The sequence below is a fragment of the Podarcis filfolensis genome (assembly GCF_964270895.1).
Source record: "Podarcis filfolensis genome assembly, chromosome: 10".
NCBI classification, from domain to species: domain Eukaryota; kingdom Metazoa; phylum Chordata; class Lepidosauria; order Squamata; family Lacertidae; genus Podarcis; species Podarcis filfolensis.
This window is the reverse complement of record NC_139612.1, coordinates 12,544,191-12,571,726: the sequence shown is the minus strand read 5'-3', so window position 1 is coordinate 12,571,726 and position 27,536 is coordinate 12,544,191. Positions and strand designations below refer to the sequence as shown.

Here is a 27,536-nt window from a genome sequence, read left to right as displayed (position 1 = left end):
CATAGCCTGGATAGCTCAGTGGGTTAGAGCAGGCATCCCCAACTTGCGGCCCTCCAGATGTTTTGGCCTACAACTCCCATGATCCCTAGCTAACAGGACCAGTGGTCAGGGATGATGGGAATTGTGGTCCAAAACATTTGGAGGGCCGAAGATTGGGGGTGCCTGGGTTAGAGTGTGGTGCTGATAATGCAAAGGCTGCCATACGTCCTGGAAATCGCCTCGGAAAATAACCTGAAAAGTTCCAAAACCCCAAAATCCTTCTGGCTTTTACTAAAAAAAACCAACAACCCCAAGATCTTTGGTTCCCCTAGAATTAATAATAATAATAATAAAAGCTCCATAACTCCATCCTAGGCTTGTCCCAAATAAAAAGCTCCACAACTTTCGGGTTTTTACTTTTTTGAAATATGGCAACCCTACCAAGGTTGCGTCTTTTATCCCCCTATGGGACAGATGCCTCTTCCTGCATTGCACGGGGTTGGACTAGATGATCCTCAGCTTCCCTTCCCACTTGCTCCATTCAAGCTCTTAAACGCGCCCTGCATTTAAGCCCTGTGCTTTTTGCCAGTCCCTAAGATGGCCGGGATGCTAGCTCGGCGCCCTTACTTCCGCAGGCGTTTCGGTCAACTGACGCGTCCGGCCCCGCCCCTGAAGCGGATCACGTGCTCCGCGAGCTGGCTTTGCCTAGAGTGGCCACGTGGGTGCCTTGCGGGTAAGTCCAGTTTCCTCCGTAGTCCGGATCGGGCAGGATTTCTCATCCTTCCGTCGGATGGGCTTGGCAGGCTTGATCTCGAAGGGAAGGAGGGAGGAATGGAGAGCAGAAGCGGAAATAAACCGGGAGAGGAGTCGGATCAAAGCTCTGATACCCTTTTAAAATGTGTTTTTTGGGGGGTGGAACAGAAGCGGGAAGTAAACCGGGAGAAAAATCGGATCAAAGATCCGATGCCCTTTTAAAATGTGGGGTAGGGTGTTTGGCTGGCTGGCTGGCTAATTGGGCTGTTGCTTCCATTTAGATTATGTGTTTTGTGGTTTCGTATTTTGATTTTATTCTGTGCACCGCCCTGCGACCTCTGGGTCTACAAATGCAATAAATAATAATAAATCGGATTCTTCGTTGGGCGTCGTTGATTTGTCGCAGCGGTTCTAGTTGCAATCGAAAGATGCCCTCTGGGTTTCACGGATCGCCCGCCTCAATCCAGAGTGTGGGGGCATGTTTGCAACATAATAATGCGTGCTTCGCCAGGGAGGCAAGAAATTCTCATCTCTGTCCCCTAAATGCCCCTGCAAGAAAGGCAATATGGATGTAACCAAGCTGGGGGGCAGGGAGCAGGTATTATGCACAACGAAGGTACAGACACACTAAATGCCCTCTATCTTGTATAAGTGAGGTAGCTATCCTATAGTGCATCTAATGCTGCTTTTCCAGCTGTTTGTAATAATGGAGGCAGTTAGCTTGCCCAGGGTTAATATTAATATTAATTTATGATTTATACCCCGCCCATCTGGCTGAATTTCCCCAGCCACTCTGGGTGGCTCCCAATCGAGTGTTAAAAACAATACAGCATTAAATATTAAAAATTTACCCTAAACAGGGCTGCCTTCAGATGTCTTTTAAAAATAGGATAGCTGCTTATTTCCTTGACATCTGATGGGAGGGCGTTCCACAGGGCGGGCGCCACTACCGAAAAGGCCCTGTGCCTGGTTCCCTGTAACCTCACTTCTTGCAGTGAGGGAACTGCCAGAAGGCCCTCGGAGCTGGACCTCAATGTCCGGGCTGGATGATGGGGGTGGAGACGCTCCTTCAGGTATACTGGGCCGAGGCTGTTTAGGGCTTTAAAGGTCAACACCAACACTTTGAATTATGCTCGGAAACTGGGAGCCAATGCAGATCTCTCAGGACTGGTGTTATATGGTCCTGGCAGCCACTCCCAGTCACCAGTCTAGCTGCCGCATTCTGGATTAATTGCAGGTTCCAGGTTATGTGCTGAGTACAAGGTACAGATAACATCAACAACAATAATTACTTTTAGATTTATATCCTGCCCATTTTGCTGGGCTTCCCCAGACACTCTGGGCAGTTTACAAACATACAGAAAAACAAAACATAGCATCAAACATTAAAAAAAACACCAAAATCTCCTATATGAGCTACAAACAAACCAATAAATCAATAGAAACCAATAATGATTGGATTTGAGCTGCAAAACACTAACCCCGCTTCCTCCAGATTGGTTCTCCCCTTTATTGATTCACCCTGGCGTTGGACCGTTAGGATTTGGTAAGGGCAAAAAAGCAAAACAAGGCAATCAACAGAACACTCCAGTAAAAATCGATGCACGTTGATTTTTCCTGGCTTTGTTTTTAAGACGGCTGTTTGACAAGGCTGTGTGCCCTGTTAAAAGAACCTCCGCTGTATTTCATATTCCAACCCCCTTTTATCTGCTGCCGTTTGAGAACAACAACAAGAAACAGTTTGGCTGAATTTATCAAAAGATAAAAATAAAAAAGGGGGAATTAACTCATGGTGAAATACTCAGTGAGAACAAAGCATCTTCTTGTGTTGCTTGTTACGGAAAATTTGTGTTGAGCAAGGGGTCAATTTTGTTTTTGGGTATATTTGTTCTAATAGCACTTGTGGCAAAGGCACTGTGAAATTCTTCGACTTTGTGCCGTATTCCAAGCAGAAGTACCACTTTTTCTTCTTTCTTCTTTCTTATTACTATTCTCTTCTCTCTACCCTTTCTTTTCCTTCTTTCTTACTATTTTCTTTTTTCCTTTGATAAGATACGTAGATTAATGTTTTAGTTTGTGGGGGAGGAGAGGATATTGGACATAAGTTCTGTTTTTTTCTTTAATGAAATTTAATTAAAAAACCCACGAACAAACCACAAGCAACTGACCTGGCTTATAGTGTAACGTTTTCCACAATCAAATTCCAACACCTACTGGACCCAGGCATTTAGGGGGTCTAGCACCCTCATAACAATATAACAATGCCTTCTATCCAGATAACTAGAGAGGGAACAGAAATGGCTAAGCTCAACATGCTTGCAAAGTGAATCTGTGCTGGTTTAGAACAGCTTGGTACCCAAACCTGCATCATGGTTATTCTTTTTGCCTACGGTGTTTGGCTCTGCAAAGAGATACTGATTTGTCTTTTAACTTTCTCTTTTTTTAAAAAAATATTTTTTATTTAATTTTACAAGTGTAGAGTTATAACCATACCAAATACATACCCATATTTAGAGATTTCTCTGAATCTCTAGACTACCCCCCCCATCCCCTCCAGGGGTCCTATTGTCAACCTTTTCCACTGCACATGGTTTCATAATCCATATTTTATATCTCTCCATATTGTCCATAATGTTTGTTACATTACAAGTGTTATTAGAATCCTGCTAATGTTTTCATCTGCTTACAGTGGCCTCCTAAATTTTCCCATTCTTTCTTGAAGTTTTTGTCTTCTTGGTTCCTGAGCTTCCGGTCACTTTTGCCCTTTCAGCGTTGTCTAACAGCTTGGTTTGCCATTCCTCTCTGGTCAGGACTTTATCTTCTTTCCGTCTCTGGGCTAGTAGCATCTGTGCAGCTGTTGTTGCATATGTACAAAGGCTTTTGTCTTTGTGATGCCGGTACCTACAATTCCTAATAAAAAAGCTTCTGGGGTTTTTGTAAAATAAAGGTTATTTCAAACATTTTTTTCAATTCATTATAGATCATTTCTCAGAATGCTTTTGTTACCTGATACAATCACCACATATGGTAGAAGGTGCCTTCTTTTTCTTTACATTTCCCTCAGGTATTTGTACCTGTCTTATACATTTTTGCTAACTTCTTCTTGTTGTTGTTTAGTCGTGTCCGACCGAACAACGGGAGCTCACCCCGTTGTGGGGATTCGAACCGCCGACCTTCTGATCGGCAAGTCCTAGGCTCTGTGGTTTAACCCACAGCGCCACCCGCGTCCCCCCCCCCTTCTCCTTAGGACACTCCTATTTTCATTGGAGAAATGTTGGAGGGTATGGAGATACCCGACTCCCAATTCAATGAGATAAGTAACTATGTTGTTGTTGTTTAGTCGTTTAGTCGTGTCCGACTCTTCGTGACCCCATGGACCAGAGCACACCAGGCACTCCTGTCTTCCACTGCCTCCCGCAGTTTAGTCAAACTCATGCTGGTAGCTTCGAGAACACGGTCCAACCATCTCGTCCTCTGTCGTCCCCTTCTCCTTGTGCCCTCCATCTTTCCCAACATCAGGGTCTTTTCCAGGGAGTCTTCTCTTCTCATGAGGTGGCCAAAGTATTGGAGCCTCAGCTTCATGATCTGTCCTTCCAGTGAGCACTCAGGGCTGATTTCCTTCAGAATGGATAGGTTTGATCTTCTTGCAGTTCATGGGACTCTCAAGAGTCACCTCCAGCACCATAATTCAAAAGCATCAATTCTTCGGCCATCAGCCTTCTTTATGGTCCAGCTCTCACTTCCATACATCACTACTGGGAAAACCATAGCTTTAACTATACGGACCTTTGTTGGCAAGGTGATGTCTCTGCTTTTTAAGATGCTGTCTAGGTTTGCCATCGCTTTTCTCCCAAGAAGCAGGCGTCTTATAATTTTGTGACTGCTGTCACCATCTGCAGTGACATTTGCTAACTTACTAGGAGCCAAATACCACTGGTACAGAAGTACCTCGGGTTAAGTACTTAATTCGTTCCGGAGGTCCGTACTTAACCTGAAACTGTTCTTAACCTGAAGCACCACTTTAGCTAATGGGGCCTCCTGCTGCTGCCACGCCGCCGGAGCACAATTTATGTTCTCATCCTGAAGCAAAGTACTTAATCTGAAGCACTATTTCTGGGTTAGCGGAGTCTGTAACCTGAAGCATATGTAACCCGAGGTACCACTGTACATCATTTTCATGTCTTTTCATTTTCGATCTTGCACTATAATCATGTGCAGGTGGATGTTTTGTATCCGGCATGGCTGAGAAGAGATCTTCAGGAGGACAGCAGCTTCTGTTGCTGTTGATCATCGCCGTGGCCTTTGTGCACCTATCAGTCTGCCCGTTTGCAAAAGTGGAAGAGAGCTTCAATCTTCAGGCCATCCACGACATCCTTTGGCACAAACTGGACTTCGACAAGGTGAACGGGATGATACTCAGGGAGGGTCCTTCTTCTGAAACCTTCCTCCGTTTACGATTGGTGTACTGCTGAGTTGCTAGGTTCATGGGACGAAAGGGCAGACTTCACGCAACCAAGCAGAGATTTTAACGCTTTCCGTTTTTAGCCTCTGAGTTTCGATGGATGTGGTAGAATGGAAACAAACACCCATTGCTTGAGGTAGTAGAAAGAGGAGCACCGTTATGTTTTTTTTCTCTTGGGGTGAGATTTGAGATGAAGCACTTAATTCTCATCCCACGTTCAGAGGCATGGATGAAAAAAGAAGCCGTGTTTATGCCCCTCTAGAGAGGAAAGGACGCAGGTGGCACTGTGGGTTAAACCACAGAGCCTAGGACTTGCTGATCAGAAGGTCGGTGGTTCAAATCCCTGCGACGGGGTGAGCTCCTGTTGCTCAGTCCCTGCTCCTGCCAACCTAGCAGTGCGAAAGCACGTCAGAGTGCAAGTAGATAAATAGGTACCTCCGGCGGGAAGGTAAACGGCGTTTCCGTGCGCTGCTCTGGTTCGCCAGAAGTGGCTTAGTCATGCTGGCCACATGACCCGGAAGCTGTACACCGGCTCCCTTGGCCAATAAAGCGAGATGAGCACCACAACCCCAGAGTCGGTCACGACTGTACCTAATGGTCAGGGGTCCCTTTACCTTTAGAGAGGAAAATGTTTTATCAGTTTATTATTCCCTGTGCAGATGACGAAGTAAAGGCCATTCCACAGCTGCTAAGCCAAAATATTTGGATTGAATTCAGTACAAGTCTGATCCCCACATATGTATAGATAGGAATTGGAGTCTAGCAACAGCAGGAGGGCATGGGTGCCTCTCCAATATTTTACATACCGTACTTATCAGTCTGTTGAGCTTTTCTTTAAGGAAGGATTGCCCAAAAGTTGTTGGGCTTTTTTGTGGAGGATTGCACAGAGTTGTTGAGCTTTTTTGGGGAGGAATGCTGAAAATTGCTCACCCACACGCGTCACTAAATCCAACTCCCATCTGTCCCTCACCGGCAGAAGCTGCAAATCGCCTGCCCAGTTGTTGCAGCGTCAGCCAATCAACACCACCCATTGACGCAGCAACCAATAACATGCGCAATAGCCGCTGACAGCCGCGGCAGCAACCAATCAAACGTCCACCCTATCCACTCCCCATGAATAAGACCGCCATAATAATAATAATAATAACAACAATAATAATAATAGTTATTATTTATACCCCGCCCATCTGGCTGGGTTTCCCCAGCCACTCTGGGTGGCTTACAACAAAATATTAAAATACAGTGGTCTGTTAAACATTAAAAGCTTCCCTAAACAGGGCTGCCTTCAGATGTCTTCTAAAAGTCTGGTAGTTGTTGTTCTCTTTGACATCTGGTGGGAGGGCGTTCCACAGGGCGGGTGCCACTACCGAGAAGGCCCTCTGTCTGGTTCCCTGTGACTTGGCTTTTCACAGTGAGGGAACCCTCAGAAGACCCTCGGTGCTGGACCTCAGTGTCCGGGCAGAATGATGGGGGTGGAGACGCTCCTCCAGGTATACAGGACCAAGGCCGTTTAGGGCTTCAAAGGTCAGCACCAACACTTTGAATTGTGCTCGGAAATGTACTGGGAGCCAATATAGGTCTTTCAAGACCGGTGTTATGTAGTCTTATACACTGAAAAGTACAGTAATCCTTCCAGAGGGATCTCGTGGGGAAGTGTACTGTATTAGGCAAATTGCTGCTTCAGGATTAGACTACTCGTCTTTTTAAGTACCGCCACAAATACCAGCAAGGCTACTCTGGAGCAGATACTTTGGAGAGCGCATCCCCGTTTATGCAGACCCACCGAATTTAGAACTGCCATAGAATATTTGCGCTTTCTGTTTTGTGGGTCATATATTTGTTATTTGCAACATTTGTCGGCTACCTTTCTATAGCCTCTTTGTTTTTCAACGACAGTATGATCATCACGAATTTCCTGGCGTCGTCCCAAGGACGTTCCTTGGCCCCTTGTTTGTCGCGCTGCTTTCCAGCCCAGCCGTCTGTCTGCTGTCGCTGCTGCAAATGTCTAAGTTTTACTCCCAGCTGATAGGTATGAGATCTGTTGCTCAAGTCAAGAAAGGCCCTTTTCAGGAATCGGGGGACGGGAGCCGTGCAATAGTCTGCAAACTGTGGATGAGGAAACCATGATCCTAGACTACAGCTCCCATTATCCCTTAGCATTGGCCATACTTACTGGAGCTACTGAGAACATTTGCAACTTATGAATGGCTGCTTACAGACGCAGACTGGGATAAATATGACAATATTTGGAATGTGTTACACAAAATGCAGTAGGCTATTCATAGCATTGGCCATACTTACTGGAGCTGCTGGGAGTTGTAGTTCAACAACAATAAGTGGATCGACAATATGAGAACATTTGCAACTTATGAATGGCTGCTTACAGACGCAGACTGGGATAAATATGACAATATTTGGAATGTGTTACACAAAATGCAGCAGGCTATTCATATTTACATAAGTATTAGAATAATGTCAAATTCATATCTATGGGTTAGGGTATTTTTTGTATATATTCATATAATGCCCCCCCTTGCACATTTTTATGCCTTTTTATTTTTATCTCTTTTCTTTTTCTTTGTATCTCTTTATTTCTTTATAACTGGAAACATTGAATGAGTTATACAAAATGCAGTAGGCTATTAATATTTGCATAAGTATTGGGATAATATTATAAAATCTCTATTTATGGGTAAGGGTATTTTTTTGTATATATTCATATTTTTTTTCCCCTTTGCACATTTTTGTGCCTTTTTATTTTTCTCTTTTATCTGTTTCTTTGGATCACTTTATTTCTTTATAACTGGAAACTTGGAATGAGTTATACTAAATGCAGTAGGCTATTAATATTTACATATTAATATGTAAAAAGGGCCTTCTTGGTAGTGGTGCCCACCTTGTGGAACGCCCTCCCATCAGATGTCAAGGAAATAAACAACCACCTGACCTTTAGAAGACATCTGAAGGCAGCCCTGTTTAGGAAAGTTTTTAATGTTTGATTTTTTAATGTGTTTTAAATATCCTGTTGGAAGCCGCCCAGAGTGGGAGTCCCGGCCAGATGGGCAGGGTATAAGTAATAAATTATTAGTAGTATTAGTATTAGCATTGGGATATTAATACCAAATTTTTATTTATGGGTTAGGGTATTTTTTCATATATATTCATTTAATGTTTTCTCCCCAACCTTTACACATTTTTGTGCCTGTTTATTTTTCTTTATTTTCTGTTTCTGTGTATCACTTTATTTCTTTATAACTGGAAACTTTGAGTTATACAAAATGCAGTAGACTATTCATATTTACATAAGTATTGGGATAATAATATCAAATTTATATTTATGTGTTAGGGTATTTTTCATATATATTCATTGAATGTTTTTCCCCCAACCTTTACACATTTTTGTGCCTTTTTATTTTTCTCTATTTTCTGTTACTTTATATCACTTTTTTTCTTTATAACTGGAAACTTTGAATGAGTTATACAAAATGCAGTAGCTATTAATATTTGCACAAGTATTAGGATAATAATACCAAATTTATATTTATGGGTTAGAGTATTTTTCATATATATTTATATAATTCCCCCCCCTTGCACATTTTTGTGCCTTTTTATTTTTCTCTCTTTTCTTTTTTCTTTGTATCTCTTTATTTCTTTATAACTGGAAACGCTGAAAATAATTGAAACTTGTCAATAAATTATTATTATTATTATTATTAGAAATAAAACAACATGTGGAGGGCCACAGGTTCCTTACCTCTGCTGCAATCTCTAATGCAGTTAGATTGCCAGAGTAATCTTGTGACGCAGCAGTCAATTCCTCCATTTCTACTACAGATAACGTTCCCCCCCCCCCCCGTTTTATTTCCATGCAAGTCCGAGGGAGCCTGGGGCTGTGCGTGATTTATGCCTTGTGGCGATTGCACAAAGAAGTGAGAAAGCAGTTTGGTCCGACCGTCTCCATGATGTTCTGTCTCATAACTGCGACGCAATTCCACCTGATGTTCTACTGCACTCGAACGCTCCCCAACGTGTTTGCACTACCCATCGGTAAGTAGTTTTACCCGCCATTGCCTTTAGACTGAAATAACTTGCCGCTTGATCAGTAGTTACCGTATTTTTCGCTCTAAAAGATGCACCAGACCACAAGACGCACCTAGTTTTTGGAGGAGGAAAACAAGAAAAAAAATATTCTGAATCTCAGAAGCCAAAACAGCAAGAGGGATTGCTGCGCAGTGAAAGCAGCAATCCCTCTTCCTGTTCTGGCTTCTGTGATAGCTGCGCAGCCTGCATTCACTCCATAAGATGCACACACATTTCCCCTTACTTTTTAGGAGGGAAAAAGTGAGTCTTACAGAGCAAAAAAAACGGTAATCCAGAATGGAAAACGAACAAGGTCCCAACCAAAGAAGAATGACAACTTAAGCTGATGGAATATGTGCAGCTTGCGGACCTAACATATAGAATAAGAGAACAAGAAGAACGTACGTTTAGAGAAGATTGGAAAATGTTTATTGAATATACGGGGGACGGGCGGGAATTGTGTACATTTGAAAAGGTGGGCAGCATTAAGATAAATTCAACAGTGTAAATAAGTTTTGATGAATGGAATAATGGAATACTGAATGGTCTAGTTCAGGCACGTCCAACTTCCAAGAGACTGTGATCTACTCACAGTATAAAAAGACCGGCTGTGATCTACCCATTGTCATTGCCAGGTGTTGTTGACCTTTTTTTTAGGGAAGGGTTGATGGGGGACAGGAGGCGGGCAGGTGTAGAGGTCTCCCTGGTCCTGAATGGGGTAACTGTGCTCCTGAAGGACCAGGTGTGCAGCCTGGGAGTCATTTTGGACTCACAGCTGTCCATGGAGGCGCACGTCAATTCTGTGTCCAGGGCAGCTGTTTACCAGCTCCATCTGGTACGTAGGCTGAGACCCTACCTGCCCACAGACTGTCTCATCAGAGTGGTGCATGCTCTGGTTATCTTCCGCTTGGACGACTGCAATGTGCTCTACGTGGGGCTACCTTTGAAGGTGACCCAGAAACTACAACTAATCCAGAACGCGGCAGCCAGACTGGTGACTGGGAGCGGCCGCCAAGACCATATAACACCGGTCTTGAAAGACCTACATTGGCTCCCAGTACGTTTCCGAACACAATTCAAAGTGTTGGTGCTGACCTTTAAAGCCCTAAACGGCCTCGGTCCAGTATATCTGAAGGAGCATCTCCATCCCCATCGTTCTACCCAGACACTGAGGTCCAGCACCGAGGGCCTTCTGGCGGTTCCCTCACTGCGAGAAACCAAGTTACAGGAAACCAGGCAGAGGGCCTTCTTGGGAGTGGCGCCCTCCCTGTGGAACACCCTCCCACCAGATGTCAAAGAGAACAACAACTACCAGACTTTTAGAAGACATCTGAAGGCAGCCCTGTTTAGGGAAGCTTTTAATGTTTGATGTATTACAGTATTTTAATATTTTTTTGGAAGCCGCCCAGAGTGGCTGGGGAAGCCTAGCCAGATGGGGGGGGGGGATAAATAAATTATTATTATTATTATTATTATTATTATTATTATTATTATTATTATTATGCAAGATTAACCATGGACAGGGAAGAAATTGATATTTTAAAGTTGTTTAAATCAATGTTTTAAATTGTAAAACAGAAAATTTAATGAAAATTATGTTCTTATTTTTAAAACGGAACCCCAAATCTGGTCACACTTTGACAGATTCTTTTGTTTTTTTGCCAACCAGTTCTACTGGCAGTCACGTCCTGGATTCAGCAAAAGCACCGCTCGTTCATCTGTTTCTCGGCGTTGGCCATTATTGTCTTCAGATCTGAGCTCTGCATATTCCTGGGTCTTATGCTTCTGATAACCCTATTTAATAAAAGGCTCTCCTTTGTGAAAATGCTTTCCTATAGCGTTCCTGCAGGGGCTCTCTGGCTAGGTAAGTCTTTTCTTGAACACCCATTTTTCTTTCACATTGCTTTTAGCGTTGATGCGTTTCTGTGAAGAACCAGAGCTTGGCTGTGGGTTATTAGTAGCTATTTTTATTTCTGCTTTTGAACAGCCTTCCAAAACAGCTTCATTAATTTTACGGATTGCTTGGCTGGACTCGGAGATCTTTCTAATTACTGTTCTGAAGTATTTTACTGAAATTGTATTGTTGCATTATAACGATAAAGGAAACTGCCTCAGGAGAATTGTTTGCATTGAAAGGTTGAAGCTAAAAAGCAACGATGGCCTAGAAATATTTAACAATTATAAAATGCACCTTTGGACTAGTGAAGAAATAACCCCTTTCTAAAAACTAAGTCTTAAACACCTAGCATCAAATAGCTTTTTTATTTTTATATGTACAATATAGTCTCCAAAGGTATTTCAAATCACTTATCATCATATAGTTTTTTTATACATACTTAACGTCTTCTAGACTTCCCACCCTACCTTTCCTGATGTTTATTTTTACTACTTTTTATTAGTTGTTTTAAAACTTATTATCTAAGCCCTGATATCATTATTTCTTTCAATAATCAGCTGCTTATACAGTGGTACCTTGGGTTACATACCCTTCAGGTTACATACGCTTCAGGTTACAGACTCCGCTAGCCCAGAAATAGTACCCCAGGTTAAGAACTTTGCTTCAGGATGAGAACAGAAATTGTGCTCCAGCGGCGTGGCAGCAGCAGGAGGCCCCATTAGCTAAAGTGGTGCTTCAGGTTAAGAACAGTTTCAGGTTAAGTACAGACCTCCTGAACGAATTAAGTACTTAACCCAAGGTACCACTGTATTTCAAATCCTGCCTGCTACTTCAACCCAGAGTGAAGGTTTTTATTCAACTGTAATTCCGATTGTGTTTTATGTCTTATCTGGGAAGCAAATTCATTGCTTCAAGTGGGAAAAAGAAAAGAAAAAGTGTTTTCCTTTTCACTTTGGGATTTTGCTTTCTTTTAGGCCTCACCGTAGCCTTGGATTCTATGTTGTGGAGGCAGCTTCTGTGGCCCGAGGGGAAAGTGCTTTGGTATAACACCATTTTAAATAAAAGTTCCAACTGGGGAGTATCCTTTAATGTGTGGTACAGCATCAGTGAAATCAGGTATTCTGAGATGGCATGATCGTCCCAGCTGATGCCCTGTGATATTTATTGGTTTTACATATAATCACATTACGTAACATCGTACCCTCTTATTTTATCTCTTTGGCTCGACTGAGTGAGACTTTCAATTGTGAGTTTCGAGGCCCATGTTGGGCAAAAGATCCCTGCATTGTAGGGGGTTGGACTAGATTACCCCTGGGGTCCCTTTACGATTCTATGTAAAATTTGCCCTTTCACAAAGCTGTGCCATATGGGAACACAGTGGTACTTTGGTTCTCAAACTCAGTCCATTCCAGACGTCCGTTCCAAGGCGCACTTTCCCATAGAAAGTAATGCAAAATGGATTAATCCATTCCAGACTTTTAAAAACAACCCCTTAAACATCAATTTAACATGACTTTTACTATTTAACGAGACCATTGATCCATAAAATGAAAGCAATAATCATCATACTGCACTATAAAATAAATAAGGCAGTATTGTAGATGATAAAAATTAAATTTAATTTCTTTTCTTACCTACACTGATGATAGTCAGCTTTTATTCATTTCTGCAGCCACACAATCAATCAATCAATCAATCAGTAGCTGAACTGGGATTCCACACAGTCACAAAAACAAATGAACCGAAAAAGCCTCAAAAACAAAAACGCAAAATAAATAGCAAAAACAAAAGCGCCAAACTTAATCCGTTCCCGAAGTCCGTTTGACTTCCGAAATGTTTGAAAACCAAGGTGCAGCTTCTGATCGGTGCAGGCGCCGCGGAAACAATAGCCAACAACTGCATTGGACATTCAGCTTCCGAAAAACGTTCCAAAACCGGAACACTTACTTCCGGGTTTTCGGTGTTTGAGAACCAAGGCGCCATTGTAGTTGGTATGTGCATTTATCCACATGCTCCTACTCTCTCAAACACACATGTCTCCTTTGGAAGGCCCATGTAAATACAGTGGTACCTCGTGTTAAGTATTTAATTCGTTCCGGAGGTCCGTACTTAACCTGAAACTGTTCTTAACCTGAAGCACAACGGGGCCTCCTGCTGCTGCCGCGCCGCCGGAGCACGATTTCTGTTCTCAGCCTGAAGCAAAGTTCTTAACCTGAAGCACTATTTCTGGGTTAGAAGAGTCTGTAACCTGAAGCGTATGTAACCTGAAGTGTATGTAACCCGAGGTACCACTGTACGTAGTGTTTCTGTATTCCACTAAAATAGAACTTTTGTCTTTATTCAGGGCCTGTGAGTACGTAGCCTGCTTCTTCACTGGAAACATTCCAAAAGGCAGTTTAAAAAAAATAAAAATCCTTAACTCTTTTTTTGTAGACTTCTCCTTTCCTGTGGTATTTTTATTCAGCCATGCCTCGTGCCCTGGGTTGCAGTATTCTATTCATACCGCTAGGTGCAGGAGAGAGAAGAACTCGAATATTACTTCTCCCCACACTTGGCTTTATTTTTCTGTATTCCTTTCTCCCACATAAAGAACTGCGGTTTATTATATACACTTTCCCAATCTTCAATATTGTGGCTGCCAAAGGCTGCTCACGAATGTAAGTTAAGATTTTATTTTTTAAAATCCTTTCGTCCTTTGTTTTATTGGTAATGCATTACTTGCCAGTTTTAGAATCACTTTGATTGGCCTCCTTCCATCAAGGCTCACCTAACAAGGTAAAATTGACCTGAAGGAAGAAAAATGTGTGAATTTATGTTGGCCTAGAAGCCATTCACATCCTCACACTCTATTTACTCACCGAGCCACCCCAATGTGGGAGTTGCCCCCTCCCCCCCAATATTTGAGTTGGATATATTACGGGAAGACAAGATCAGCACCCCTAATGTGGGTTTTTTTTCGCCCTGTACAGTCATACCTTGGTAGTTGAACGGAATCCATTTCGGAAGTCCGTTTGACTTCCAAAACGTTTGGAAACCAAAGCTCAGCTTCTGATTGGCTGCAGGAAGCTGCTGCAGCCAATCAGAAGCCCCGTCGGACGTTCGGGTTCCAAAGAACGTTTGCAAACCAGAATACTAACTTCCGGATTTCGATCATTCAGGAGCCCATTTGTTCAGGAGCCAAGGCGTTTGACTTCCAAGGTACGACTGTGTTAGAGTTGGATATATTACGTAAAGACAAGATCAGCCGCTAAGTCTCATCTTTTTTTTCTCCTTTGCAGTCTAAACAACTACAAGAAGTCTTGGTTGTATAAGCTGGCATCTCTCTTTGTTGCAGTACACCTTCTAGCTAATGCTGTCTACTCGGGAGTATCGCTGTATGTTTCCCACTTCAATTATCCTGGAGGAGTCGCCATGCAGAAACTCCACCAGTTAGTGTCTCCAACGGCAGGTGCGTGAAGCCGAGATGAAACTTAAGGAAGAGACTTTTGGGCTCGAGTCCCGTGACAGTCCTTGGGGGGCATCGTTTATGCGTTTGCAGATGCGTAGCTCGGCTTCGGGAAGCTGCTTTGAGGAGGCAGCTCGAAATGGAGAAGCGACTGTCCTATATTCACCGCATATGTCCAATACACCGCGATGCCACTGCGGCTGAGCGGCGCCAGGTTCTCAACACTGCGATGTATCGCCAGCCAAATGTTGTGATACGGTGATACATTGTTATGTTGAAAAGCTGGTGAAGAAACGAGCTGTGTCGGGTCTGGTTCTGCAAGGCAATGTGTTAGGGACCATGTTGAGGAGGGTCCCCTCTTCCTAATCCTGCTCCTGAATCTTCTCAGGAGCAGGAGGACAGTATAATAATAATAATAATAATAATAATAATAATAATAATAATAATAATAATAAATTTATTTATTATTTATACTCCACCCATCTGGCTCGGTTTCCCCAACCACTCTGGGCAGCTTATTGGAATTGGAAGAGTGGTTTGCAGAGGGGCATAGTTCAGAAGGCAGAAGCTGGGAAATACTGGATGGGGAGAGCTATCAGAAGAAACAGTAGGAGAGAGAGGGTTAACAGATTCACAGTCTCTGGGCAACACCCCCCCCCTTCCCCAAAGTCCCGGAGGGCTCAGAAAGTGTCACAAAAGAAAACACGGAGGCTCCAAGCTCAGATTACAAGACGTAGGAGTGACGTACATTAATTGGGACGGAGCGGGGAGTGACCTTAATTGCGAGCACCGCCATTCTGGTTAGATGCTTTCTTTTGTCCTTTCTTGTGTTTATTAAAGAAGCTAACTGGTTAGAATTCCCTTTGGTTTGATCAGCCATGGGAAGCTGATTCCCTGAAGCCTGACACAATGCAGTGAGACAACCTCTGATCCCTCAGCGGGAGTGACAGCAAAGTCACCCCAGTGCCTCGTGGGGCACGGCCTGAGGTGGCCTGTTCCTCTGCACACATCAGAGTGAGTCCATCCCAACACCTGGCACACTGAGGGAAAAACGAGCTCCGTCGACTCTGGCACCTTGCGGCCAGTGTGGTGTAGTGGTTAAGAGCGGTGGACTCGTAATCTGGTGAACCGGGTTCGCTTCCCCGCTCCTCCACATGCAGCTGCTGGGTGACCTTGGGCTAGTCACACTTCTCTGAAGTCTCTCAGCCCCACTCACCTCACAGAGTGTTTGTTGTGGGGGAGGAAGGGAAAGGAGTTTGTTAGCCGCTTTGAGACTCCTTCGGGTAGTGATAAAGCGGGATATCAAATCCAAACTCTTCTTCTTCTTCTATTCTCATTTTGAAGAGCAGAGCATGATGGCGCCCAAGTCTGGTGGCATATCGTGGGTGAACGGCGGCACCTCTCCTGACTCGGGAATGGCAGCAGTTTCAACTGCAATTCACCGCTGGGCAAAGATGCCATCTCACTCTGGTCCTCAAACCAGCCCCGGGTGATGCATTGCCCAGGCCAAGATGACACTTTGAGGTCACGGCTTCCCCCAAAGAATTCTGGGAGTTGTCGTTTGTTAAAGGTGCCGAGACCTGTTAGGAGACCACTGTTGCCCTCCCGGAGCTACGGTTCCCAAAAATGGTTTTAAAAAGATCCTCTTCACTAGGAACTCATAAGGACTGTAGCTCTGGGAGGGGTATGACATCACAGTGAGGGGGATGACATCATAGTGCTTAAAATGTGGCCAGTGGCTGAGGGAAAGGTTAAGTAGCCACCTATTAATTCACTGATTTAAATTCCCTGGGCGGCAGGTAGATTCAGTGGCAGATCTTGAGTAGCAGGTCAGCAAAAAAATCCTGGCTCTCAGTTGCTCATCCGATGTGGTGCTCTCTAGATATCGCTGGTCCATCTGTCCCAGACAGCACAGCCAATGGTTAGAGATGATGGGAGTTAGGGTCCAACAACATTTCAGGGGGCAGCACATTTGTCACCGCCAGCTTAACAGCAGCGGCGACAATAAAGACCCCCACCTCCACAAAATAACATAAAATACGTTGAAGAAATCAAGAAAACTTGGAGGAGAGAGGAAATCGGAAATGGATTTTTGCAGGGAGGGACTCTGGGCTTGATTCTGGTACTGGAAACTAATTCTTTTGCTGGGCTTGTGATCAGAGGTACCATGTTCTTTAACAACATCAACAACAACAACAACAAAACAACAATAATAATAATTTATTTATACTCCGCCCATCTGGCTGGGTTTCCCCAGCCACTCTGGGCAGCTTCCAACAAACTATTAAAATACAATAGTCTATTAAACATTAAAAGCTTCCCTAAACAGGGCTGCCTTCAGATCATAGAATCATAGAATCATAGAGTTGGATGTCTTCTAAAAGTCTGGTAGTTGTTGTTGTCTTTGACATCTGGTGGGAGGGCGTTCCACAGGGCGGGTGCCACTACTGAGAAAGCCCTCTGCCTGGTTCCCTGTAACTTGGCTTCCCGCAGTGAGGGAACTGCCAGAAGGCCCTCGGAGCTGGACCTCAGTGTCCGGGCTGAACGATGGGGGTGGAGACGCTCCTTCAGGTCTACTGGGCCAAGGCCATTTAGGGCTTTAAAGGTCAGCACCAACACTTTGAATTGTGCTCGGAAACTTACTGGGAGCCAGTGTCATTCCAAGTATATGTCCATTATTTTACACCAGGCTCCAGCTGGTGGACAACACACGGGGTTGTACTAAAAAGCATGTAAATTCTCCCTACCTCAGTGTAGATTAAGTTTTATTCCTTCCTTTCAAGTGTTTCTGTCTTGAGCTCCTATTTCTTTAGAAGAACTGTTTTGTTCTCTCCTCAGATGTTTCCGTCCATATCGATGCAGCTGCAGCGCAGACCGGAGTGTCTCGGTTTTTAGAAGTCAATTCGCATTGGAAGTAAGATTTTTTTAAATAATAATAATTTTTATTAGTTTTCCCTTACAGTCCAGTAATAGCCTCATTATAACAATACCAATTTATAATACAATTATTAATACCAGTTGTTCAAATGCCGAATTGTATAATTTAGATAAAGTGCCCCCCCGAGTGCTAGATTTGATGATTTTCTTTATTTCTGTGTTCCAAAATCTTACTAATTTCTCTCTCTCTCATTTTTATTAAATTTTCTGTTTTACAATTTAGAATATTCCTTTAACCAACCTTAAAATATCAATGACATCCCTTCTTCTCTTTCCATGGTTCATTTTGCATAACATGAATCCCTGCATATTTTAAATAAACCAAGCCATTTAGTATTCCATTATTACATCCATCAAAACTTATTTACACTGTTGAATTTATCTTAATGCTGCCAACGTTTTCAAGTGTACACAATTTCCCCCCATATATTCAACAAACCTTTTCCAATCTTCTTTAAATGTATGTTCTTCTTGTTCTCTTATTCTGTACATTAGATCCGCAAGCTGCACATATTCCATCAGTTTTAAGTTGCTATTCTTCTTCAGTTGGGAACTTGCTTGTTTTCCATTTCCTGTGTTCCAAAATCTTAATTTCAGTTACATTCGGGTCATAATCTCTCATACAACAACTGCAATATTAACAACTTCTGTTCGTGTAGACACATTAAATGATTTATAAAACAACAACGCGGCTTCCAATTGGCTGCAGGAGCTTCCAGCAGCCAATCGGAAGCTGCGGTTTGGTTTCCAAACATTTTGGAAGTCGAACGGACTTCTGGAACGGATAACATTTGACTTCCAAGGTAAGACTGTACCCCCCAACTGGTTTAGTAGATTATAGTAACCCCACAATTTATGCACATGTAACGTGCGTATTCAGCTTTACATGCATTGCAATTTTTTTAAAAAAAGAAAAAATGACTTTGACAGTCCCACCCGCCATTGAACCCAGTGGGTCTGGAGTCTTATTTCCAAGTCGTATTTTCATGTATTGCTTGTTTTGGCTCTCTAGAAGCTGTTGCACAACAACTGAGATTCCTGCATTGCAGGGGGTTTGACTAGATGACCCCTGGGGTCCCTCCCAACTCTACAATTCTAGGATTCTCTTCCTTTATTATTATTATTAAATTGTTTTTTTATTTATGCTTTTCAAGTTTATACATTTCACTAATTTTACAGTCATTTTGACATTTCAAAACTTGACTTCCTTCTGCTCTTTCTCTGCTTCCTTAAATTTGTTTTTCATATCTTCTGCATATCCAAATTAACTTATTTTACTCATTTATTCATCTTCTTTAAATATATACTCTTATAAAACTGCAGGTTATTACCATAATCCTGCCAATGTTTTTATCTGTTTATAATTTATCCGTAAATATTCAATAAACCGTTTCCATTCTTTGGTAAAAAATAAATAAATATGAAAATGTTATCTTGATTTCTTATTCTTCTTAATACGAATAAGAACTAGGATTCTATTCTAGATGCAGTTTTGGCTTTTGACGCAATCTGCCGATTGAGTAAGTTGTGGACTTACTATATCGCCAGATATAGGAATTTCCCCACTTCCCATTAATGGAAACCTAGGCAAATCTTTTTCCCAAACTTTCGCCTTCAGAACTGCCTAAATTCAATTAAATGGATGTCAGAACGATTAAGATGTGTGTGAGAAGCCTCAGTGGCGTAGCGTGGGGGGTGCAGGGGGGGCCGGCCGCACCGGGCGCAACATCTGGGGGTTAGGGTTAGGGGGCGCAAATCCACGGGTTAGGGGGTGCAAATTACTTGCCTTGCCCCGGGTGGTGACAACCCACGCTACGCCACTGAGAAGCCTTGGCCCTTCGGCAGGAGCCCGTGTTTCAGCTCTGAGCACCTACATAAACTCAGTGACTCATATAGGCCACCTGAGCTACCTTTTCATCGCCGTGCCTCAAAAATCTGCCTCAAGAAAAATGGCTGGCGGCTGATTGTCTTCCTCCGGTGACTGACAGTGAATCAGCTTGACAGACATGCTAAAGCAAGGCATGCTCTCTATCATCTTGGCAAAACCAGGATGAAAGGACGGGGCTGAATAATAGTGTTTGGCAGAGCTTGCACCTTAATGACAGCTTCTTCAGTAGCCGGGGGCAAAGTATTACCTGAGGAGCCGGCCAGGTGTTTGGTTTTCTCCTGCAAGCATCCCATACTTACTGTTTCAATTAGCAGCTATATTAGATTGCGTGCAGCTGGCAACTGCAACCCAATTTATGAGGGCGGGAGCATCTGCCCAGTGATGGGCCAGGTTCCGCAAACAAAAAAGTGTGCACTGTTTTGCACAAGACTTGTTCTTCATACTTAGGGATGGAGGGAGATTATTCTGAGGAGCAGACTGCCCTGTTGTTGTTCTTTTCTGCCGGACCTTGGCCAACCTGGTGCCTCTTAGATATTTTGGGCTGCAGATCCTGTAGTTCAGATAGGCTGCGCTGCTAACACAGGGCTGAAGACATTAATGGGTGCGATTAACTGGAGCCAGCCAGCCTGGCTATTCCCTTAGCTCCCCGGGTGTCTATGCGCAGCCTACCTTTCCCTGATGCCGGAGGAAGCCAAGCGAGTGTTGCAGAGCTGATGCACAAGGGTGAAAAATTAGGGGAACAATCAGAACAATTTGTCACCCATTGCTAGCGAGGAAGAGTCGTAGTGGTCTGCTACAGAAGTTTGCGTCGCCTTCTGTGCGGTTTGTGAGAAGAGCCAGGGTGGCGTAACTGTTAGAGTGCCAGACTAGGACCTTGGGAGAGCAGGGTTCAAATCCCCAATCAGACAGTGAAGCCCTCTGGGTGCCCTTAGGCCAGTTGCCATCTCTTAGCCTAACCTGGGACGCGGGTGGCGCTGTGGTTTAAACCACTGAGCCCCTTGGGCTTGCCGATCAGAAGGTCGGCGGTTCGAATCCGGACAACGGGGTGAGCTCCTGTTGCTCTGTCCCAGCTCCTGCCAACCTAGCAGTTCGAAAGCACACCAGCGCAAGTAGATAAATAGGTACCACTGCAGCGGGAAGGTAAATGGCGTTTCCGTGTGCTCTGGCTTCCATCACGGTGTCCCGTTGCGTCAGAAGCGTTTTAGTCGTGCTGGCCACATGACCTGGAAAGCTGTCTGTGGACAAACGCCAGCTCCCTTGGCCTGAAAGTGAGCTGAGCACCGCAACCCCATAGTCGCCTTTGACTGGACTTAACCGTCCAGGGTTCCTTTTACTTTTTCCACCTCACTGGGTTGTTGTGAAGATGAAATATGGGGGGGGGGCGGTTAAGTCCAGCTTTCCAGGTCATGTGGCCAGCATGACTAAACCGCTTCTGGCGCAATGGAACACCATGACGGAAACCAGAGCGCATGGAAATGCTGTTTACCTTTCTTCTGGAGCGGTACCTATTTATCTACTTGCACTGGTGTGCTTTCGAACTGCTAGGTTGGCAGGAGCTGAGACAGAGCAACGGGACCTCACCCTGTCACGGGGATTCAAACCTCTGACCTTCCGATCCGCAAGCCCAAGCGGCTCAGTGGGTTAGACTCCAAGTTTGGCATGTATAAAGTAGCGGCCTCCACTGACCATAAGGCATTGTGTTTAAAATAAGGCAGGGCTCAATACTGCGTAGGAATCGCATCCACTGAACTTGAAATCATTGTCCTAATCTCAGATGCTTTGGGATAGACCGAGACTGCTGGAAGGGATGTGGTTCTATTTGTTATCCACAAACCTCAAGTCTGATTTAGCATTAAGGCCAGGTTCCAGTTTTTAATTTTTTAAAAAGAATAAAGACATCAAACACTCTTTACATCTTGGCCGTAGACACAGTTTGCAAATGAGGTAGACTTAATGAGATGTTTACTGGACCAGTATTTTATGTGCACATCATGTTCTCCGTTCTGTCTGGAAAATGCGGCTAAATCGCCTGAAGCATCCCCAAAGAAACTTATATCAATTTTAATGCCTCTCTCTGGGGCATTGTTAATAGCAAAGGGAAGTACATGTTGTTTAGGATTTGGGGAGGTGAATAAGACGTGCAGCTTTTTGCAATCGGAATAGTGGGCAGGGCTGCATTTAGTCCATGCGCACAGGCATTCTGCCATCGCTACAAGTTGGGCAGCTGTGCCCTGTTGCTGCTTCAGCCCCACGGAAAAGGCTTGATGCCCCCTATCACGGGCTCACCTTGGTGTAGCTCCTTCCGCTGCTGGTTGGCAGCCCCTTCCGGTTGTGTTTCAATGTGCCGTTCTGACCTATGCCCACTTTGTCCTACACAGTTGATTTGGGTACAGCGATACTCGGGTTAAGAACTTAATTCGTTCTGGAGGTCCGTTCTTAACCTGAAACTGTTCTTAACCTGAAGCACCACTTTAGCTAATGGGGCCTCCTGCTGCTGCTGCGCCGCCGGAGCACGATTTCTGTTCTCATCCTGAAGCAAAGTTCTTAACCCGAGGTACTATTTCTGGGTTAGCGGAGTCTGTAACCTGAAGCGTATGTAACCTGAAGCGACTGTAACCCGAGGTACCGCTGTATTCGTGACATCTATGCTAGATACTCTTTGGGGTAGATGGTGACAGATTTCAGTGCCTGCAGGTCTAATGTTGCACCTCCCCTTTCTGCAACAGCTGCCACGATCCTTTATTTTTTTTAATGAAATGAAGTGCAAATAAGTATCTGTGCTATTCACTTACAAAACAGTAGGGCGATGGGATAGGCAAAACAGCCTAGTTTTAAAAAATTGCCCAAGTTTGGCATTTTTTTTGACAATCTTCCTTGCTCCCTAGAACATCATAGATAACCTCCCATGTTTCTTTCCACACTGTTCTACAGTATTTATGGCCCAGGAGTTGAATGTGGTCCACAGACCTATCTTCTTCTGGGAAACTGCCTAGGCTACTCTGTCTCTCAGACAGTGTTCTGCCCCCTTCTGTAGTCATTTTTGAGGGACTGGAATGTGACCTTGAATAATGATGCCTCTCTCTTGCCCGGAAAAAGGATGGGGAGTTGTGCGTGTGAAGGTTGTCCTTATGAGAATGTGGCTCTCGAATAACATGCTGTTATTCTTTGAAGGAGAACTACTTGAAAATGATTTACCGATGGTATTTAACTTCAAGTAGACTTGCTAAGGGGACGCGGGTGGCGCTGTGGGTTAAAACCACAGAGCCTAGGGCTTGCTGATCAGAAGGTCGGCGGTTCGAATTCCTGCGACGGGCTGAGCTCCCGTTGCTCGGTCCCTGCTCCTGCCAACCTAGCAGTTCAAAAGCATGTCAAAGTGCAAGTAGATAAATAGGTACCACTCCAGCGGGAAGGTAAACGGCGTTTCCATGCGCTGCTCTGGTTCGCCAGAAGCGGCTTAGTCATGCTGGCCACATGACCAGCATGTACGCCGGCTCCCTTGGCCAATAAAGCGAGATGAGCGCTGCAACCCCAGAGTCGGTCACGACTGGACCTAATGGTCAGGGGTCCCTTTACCTTTACCTTTAGACTTGCTAAGATGTATACAGACTGAATCAGATAGGTGCTGGAGATGCAAAGAGGTGGAGGGAATGTTCTTTCATATGTGGTAGGCTTGTAAAAGGGTAAAAGTGTATTGGGAAATGATCCATAATGATTTGAAAAAAAAATGTTTAAAAGTACTTTCCCCCCAAAAACCAGAGTCCTTTCTGTTGGGGATAATGCAGACTGAAATTCCCAGGTGTCAAAAAAAGGTTATTTATGTATGCCACTACTGCAGCCTGTTTTTGTTTGCCCAAAAATGGAAAACGAGCGAGGTCCCAACCAGAGTGGCAACTCAAACTGATGGAATATGTGCAGCTTCCGGACCTAACATATAGAATATGAGAACAGGAAGATCATATGTCTAGAGAAGATTGGAAAATGTTTATTGAATATATGGGGAATAACTGTGTACAGCCGAAAACGCTGGCAGAATTAAGATAAATTCAACAGTGTAAATAAGTCTTGATGGATGTTATAATGGAGTGCTGAATGGTATAGTTTCTGTAAAATATGCAAGGATTTATGAAGCGTGGAAAGAGAAGAAAGGAAGTCATTTATATTGTAAGGATGTAAAACAGAAAATTTAATAAAAGTTATATGCAAGAGAGAGCGAAAGAGAGAAAATGTGGCTCTGGAGCCCCACCACAACCCAAATCCTTCCACGCTGGAACAGTCTCAACCATTTCCTCCACTTAAATTCCGCAGAGCGTTGTGAACGCTCTAGAAGCAACTCACGAGCCTTTGCAAACCAAGGAGCAGAGGCTGGCAAAACTGGCACAGTTCCATCGGCACAGACATCACAAGACACTCATGCGCATTATTAACTGCACTCCCTGCCACTCTTGGCATCAGCCATTGGTTTTCTTCATGCATGCTTGGAGGAAACCGATTACTGGCATCCATTCCGGCCTAGCTTCAGGCCTAGTGATGGCACTCAAACTGCCTTGGCACCCCCGGGTGGAGGATATTTGTCAGGAAGGAGATGGAGGGAGAACCACTCTGCTCGTTCAGTTGGATCTCTGGGCAGCTGTTGATACTGTGGACCATAGTGTCCTTCTGGAGCATCTCAGGGAGGTGGAAGTTGAGGACTGCTACTACCAGGGCTGCTTCATTCTGATGGTGCAGATGAAATATCATGGGTAGAATTCTACGGGACGCGGTGCCGAAAACAGTCAAGTTCCAAGGATCCCCCAGGCGGGAACCTCCAGATGGTGGCGCCCGGGCATATTCACTTGGTTGCAAGAGGCCAATATCCAGGTGCAAAATGCGGCTGGCAAATTTTGAACGCTGTTCTCCAGATGCTGTTGCCTAGCATTATTATTCCTGACCATGACAGCAGAGAGTAATGTGAATTACGAGTCCAGCATCACAAGCTGTGTGGCACGCACAATTTTTATTGTTGGGTTTTAAAGTTGGGTATAGGGGACGCGGGTGGCGCTGTGGGTTAAACCACAGAGCCTAGGACTTGCCGATCAGAAGGTCGGCGGTTTGAATCCCAGCAATGGGGTGAGCTCCCGTTGCTTGGTCCCTGCTCCTGCCAACCTAGCAGTTTGAAAGCACGTCAAAGTGCAAGTAGATAAATAGGTACCGCTCCAAGGGGAAGGTGAACGGTGTTTCTGTGCGCTGCTCCGGTTCGCCAGAAGCGGCTTAGTCATGCTGGCCACATGACCCGGAAGCTGTATGCCAGCTCCCTCGGCCAATAAAGCGAGATGAGCGCCGCAACCCCAGAGTCGGTCACGACTGGACCTAATGGTCAGGGGTCCCTTTACCTTTTTATTACTTCGTTAAAATAAAATTACAATTGAAAAAGAATGTTTAAAATGTAAATAAATATAAAATATAAATAAAAGAATGAATAGAAGCAAAAAAAAAAAAAAAAAGAGGGGGGACAGCATGTTTGTTTAATTAATTAATTAATTAATTAATTAATTATGCTCCCACTACTATGCCTTGCTTATTTCCAGACTGGAGCAATGGTCTTACTTTTGAAAAAACAAAAACAAAAAAAACCTAATAGCAGTTTCTTATTGCTTGTTCCCTTAACAGGTATGACAAACGGGAAGACCTCATGCCAGGTGACCCACTCATGTTTTCGTACACACATATACTTATGGAGATGAACCCTGTTCACTTGTCACATTACGAGAAGACTCACAGAGTGCTGGCGCACATACATGGGACCAGTGGGATCAGATTGAATTTTACTGCGCTGCTTCCTGTTTCTTTGAACTTGAAATCCAAATTAGTCTTGTTGGAAAAGTTCCCCACGTTGGCTGGAACATAATTTTGCAAACAAGCCCCGCGTACGTTTGCTAGAGAAATGCTCTTGCGCCAGTTGCAAAATGGAACGCAGTGGCTGTGGAAGATTGAGAGACAACCCCCCCGCTCCCCTTTTTTGCGAGAGGATCACATAGACGTGCATTTATATGTCAATATATATGGCACATTCTATATGTATTTCCACACAACTAAAACCTGAAAATAAATAAATTGTGCAGACAGTTGTTTATTGTGTGTCCCGGAAAGATGTGATGCACACTTTGAAACATGTGTCGTGTTTTTATGTTATTTCTTGTGTGTTTACGTAAATGTGAAAGGTAAAAAACTGCGTGTGTCCGTCCCCCATCCCCCACCTTCCACAGCTGACTGCTAGGTAAAAACCTTTGTTGTTGTTAATAATAATAATAATAATAATAATAATAATAATAATAATAATAATTTATTATTTATACCCCACCCATCTGGCTGGGCTTCCCCATCCACTCTGGGCGGCTTCAAAAAAAATATTAAAATACTGTAATACATCAAACATTAAAAGCTTCCCTAAACAGGGCTGCCTTCAGATGTCTTCTAAAAGTCTGGTAGTTGTTGTTCTCTTTGACATCTGGTGGGAGGGCGTTCCACAGGGAGGGCGCCACTACCAAGAAGGCCCTCTGCCTGGTTCCCTCTAACTTGGCTTCTCGCAGTGAGGGAACCGCCAGAAGGCCCTCGGTGCTGGACCTCAGTGTCCGGGTAGAATGATGGGAGTGGAGACTCTCCTTCAGGTATACTGGACTGAGGCCATTTAGGGCTTTAAAGGTCAGAACCAACACTTTGAATTGTGCTCGGAAACCTACTGGGAGCCAATGTAGGTCTTTCAAGACCGGTGTTATATGGTCTCGGCGGCCGCTCCCAGTCACCAGTCTAGCTGCTGCATTCTGGATTAGTTGTAGTTTCCGGATCACCTTCAAAGGTAGCCCCACGTGGAGCACATTGCAGTAGTCCAAGCGGGAGATAACCAGAGCATGCACCACTCTGGCGAGGCAGTCCGCAGGCAGATAGGGTCTCAGCCTACGTACCAGATGGAGCTGGTAAACAGCTGCCCTGGACACAGATTTGACCTGTGCCTCCATGGACAGCTGTGAGTCCAAAATGACTCCCAGGCTGCACACCTGGTCCTTCAGGGGCTCAGTTACCCCATTCAGGACCAGGGAATCCTCCACACCTTGTTTGGGACTACGGCATCTAAAATTTTAATTTGTTCTGGGCTTGCTCCGACAATCTGATTGGCTACACGGTGTGGGAAAGCAGGATTGACCAAAGTGCCTGTTTTTTCTGGGTGGACATGTCTTGGTGTCACATTTGAATATCCTCTGCATGCAAGAAATCCAACATGCAGAGGCCAAAGCTTGTATAATAAAATCTGTGTTGTGACTGTGATTGATGCTTGTATCTACTGGAGGTGCAAAGGCATAATTCAAACACGACAGCCATATGTGCTGGGCCCAAGTACAGGAGTTTTAATGTTCGGTGCAAACACATTCCCTGTATCCTGTTACCGGTAACATTTCTGTACTAGCTCCCTAGTTTTTTTGCAAGCAGGCGACAGTTTAATTAATATATCACAATGGACAACCTCCTCAGAAAAGGAAAAAATCAAGCTAACACCTTCAAGGTGCTAATGAAAGCTATCCAAATGTAAATTAGGAGTAAAATACCATACCCCATTTCACAGAAGCATCAAATCAAAAGAGTTGGAAGTGACCCTGAGGATCATCTGGTCTGACCCCATACAGAGATTGAACCTGCAACCTTGGCGTTATTGGCACCATGCTCTCCCCAACTAAGCTGGGGATAATTTTTTGTGTCTGTTTTAATCATCGCAACTCATTTTGGGAATTCCGGCTGAGAAATGCAAAGCCTCATTAATTTGTCGCGGCGAAGCCACCTTTTAATAAAGCCAACATTTCCTTGCTTGTTTTAATTTTAAAAAATGTGGTGCTTTTCAAGTGGTAGAGAAATACAGTAGGAACTTTCAACCGAGGCAGATTAGCGATTGCAGCACATTTTCAATGTGACCACAGTACGGCACCTCGTGGAAAGAAATAGGTTGAGAGTCAACTTAACAATTGTGCCAATAGCCTGAAAACAGCTGGCAGGGACACTGAGCTGCCCCTTTGAGGAAAAGGCATTTCTGTATTCTTTAAGCATTCTTTAAGATGCTTCTTAAAATTAT

At 44.1% G+C, this 27,536-nt stretch overlaps 1 protein-coding gene across 1 annotated transcript; it reads left to right on the top strand.

Moving 5' to 3' along the window:
• Window positions 1-644: 644 nt before the first annotated feature.
• Window positions 645-25,531, top strand: ALG12 (ALG12 alpha-1,6-mannosyltransferase). The gene is made up of 10 exons (XM_083575234.1): window positions 645-712; window positions 4,951-5,132; window positions 7,091-7,223; window positions 9,068-9,241; window positions 10,944-11,138; window positions 12,146-12,249; window positions 13,605-13,828; window positions 14,450-14,619; window positions 17,455-17,530; window positions 25,088-25,531. Exons 2-10 carry the CDS (start codon window positions 4,971-4,973, stop codon window positions 25,323-25,325), a joined length of 1,476 nt encoding a protein of 491 aa, XP_083431360.1. The 5' UTR covers window positions 645-712; window positions 4,951-4,970; the 3' UTR covers window positions 25,326-25,531.
• The last annotated feature ends 2,005 nt before the right edge of the window (window positions 25,532-27,536 follow it).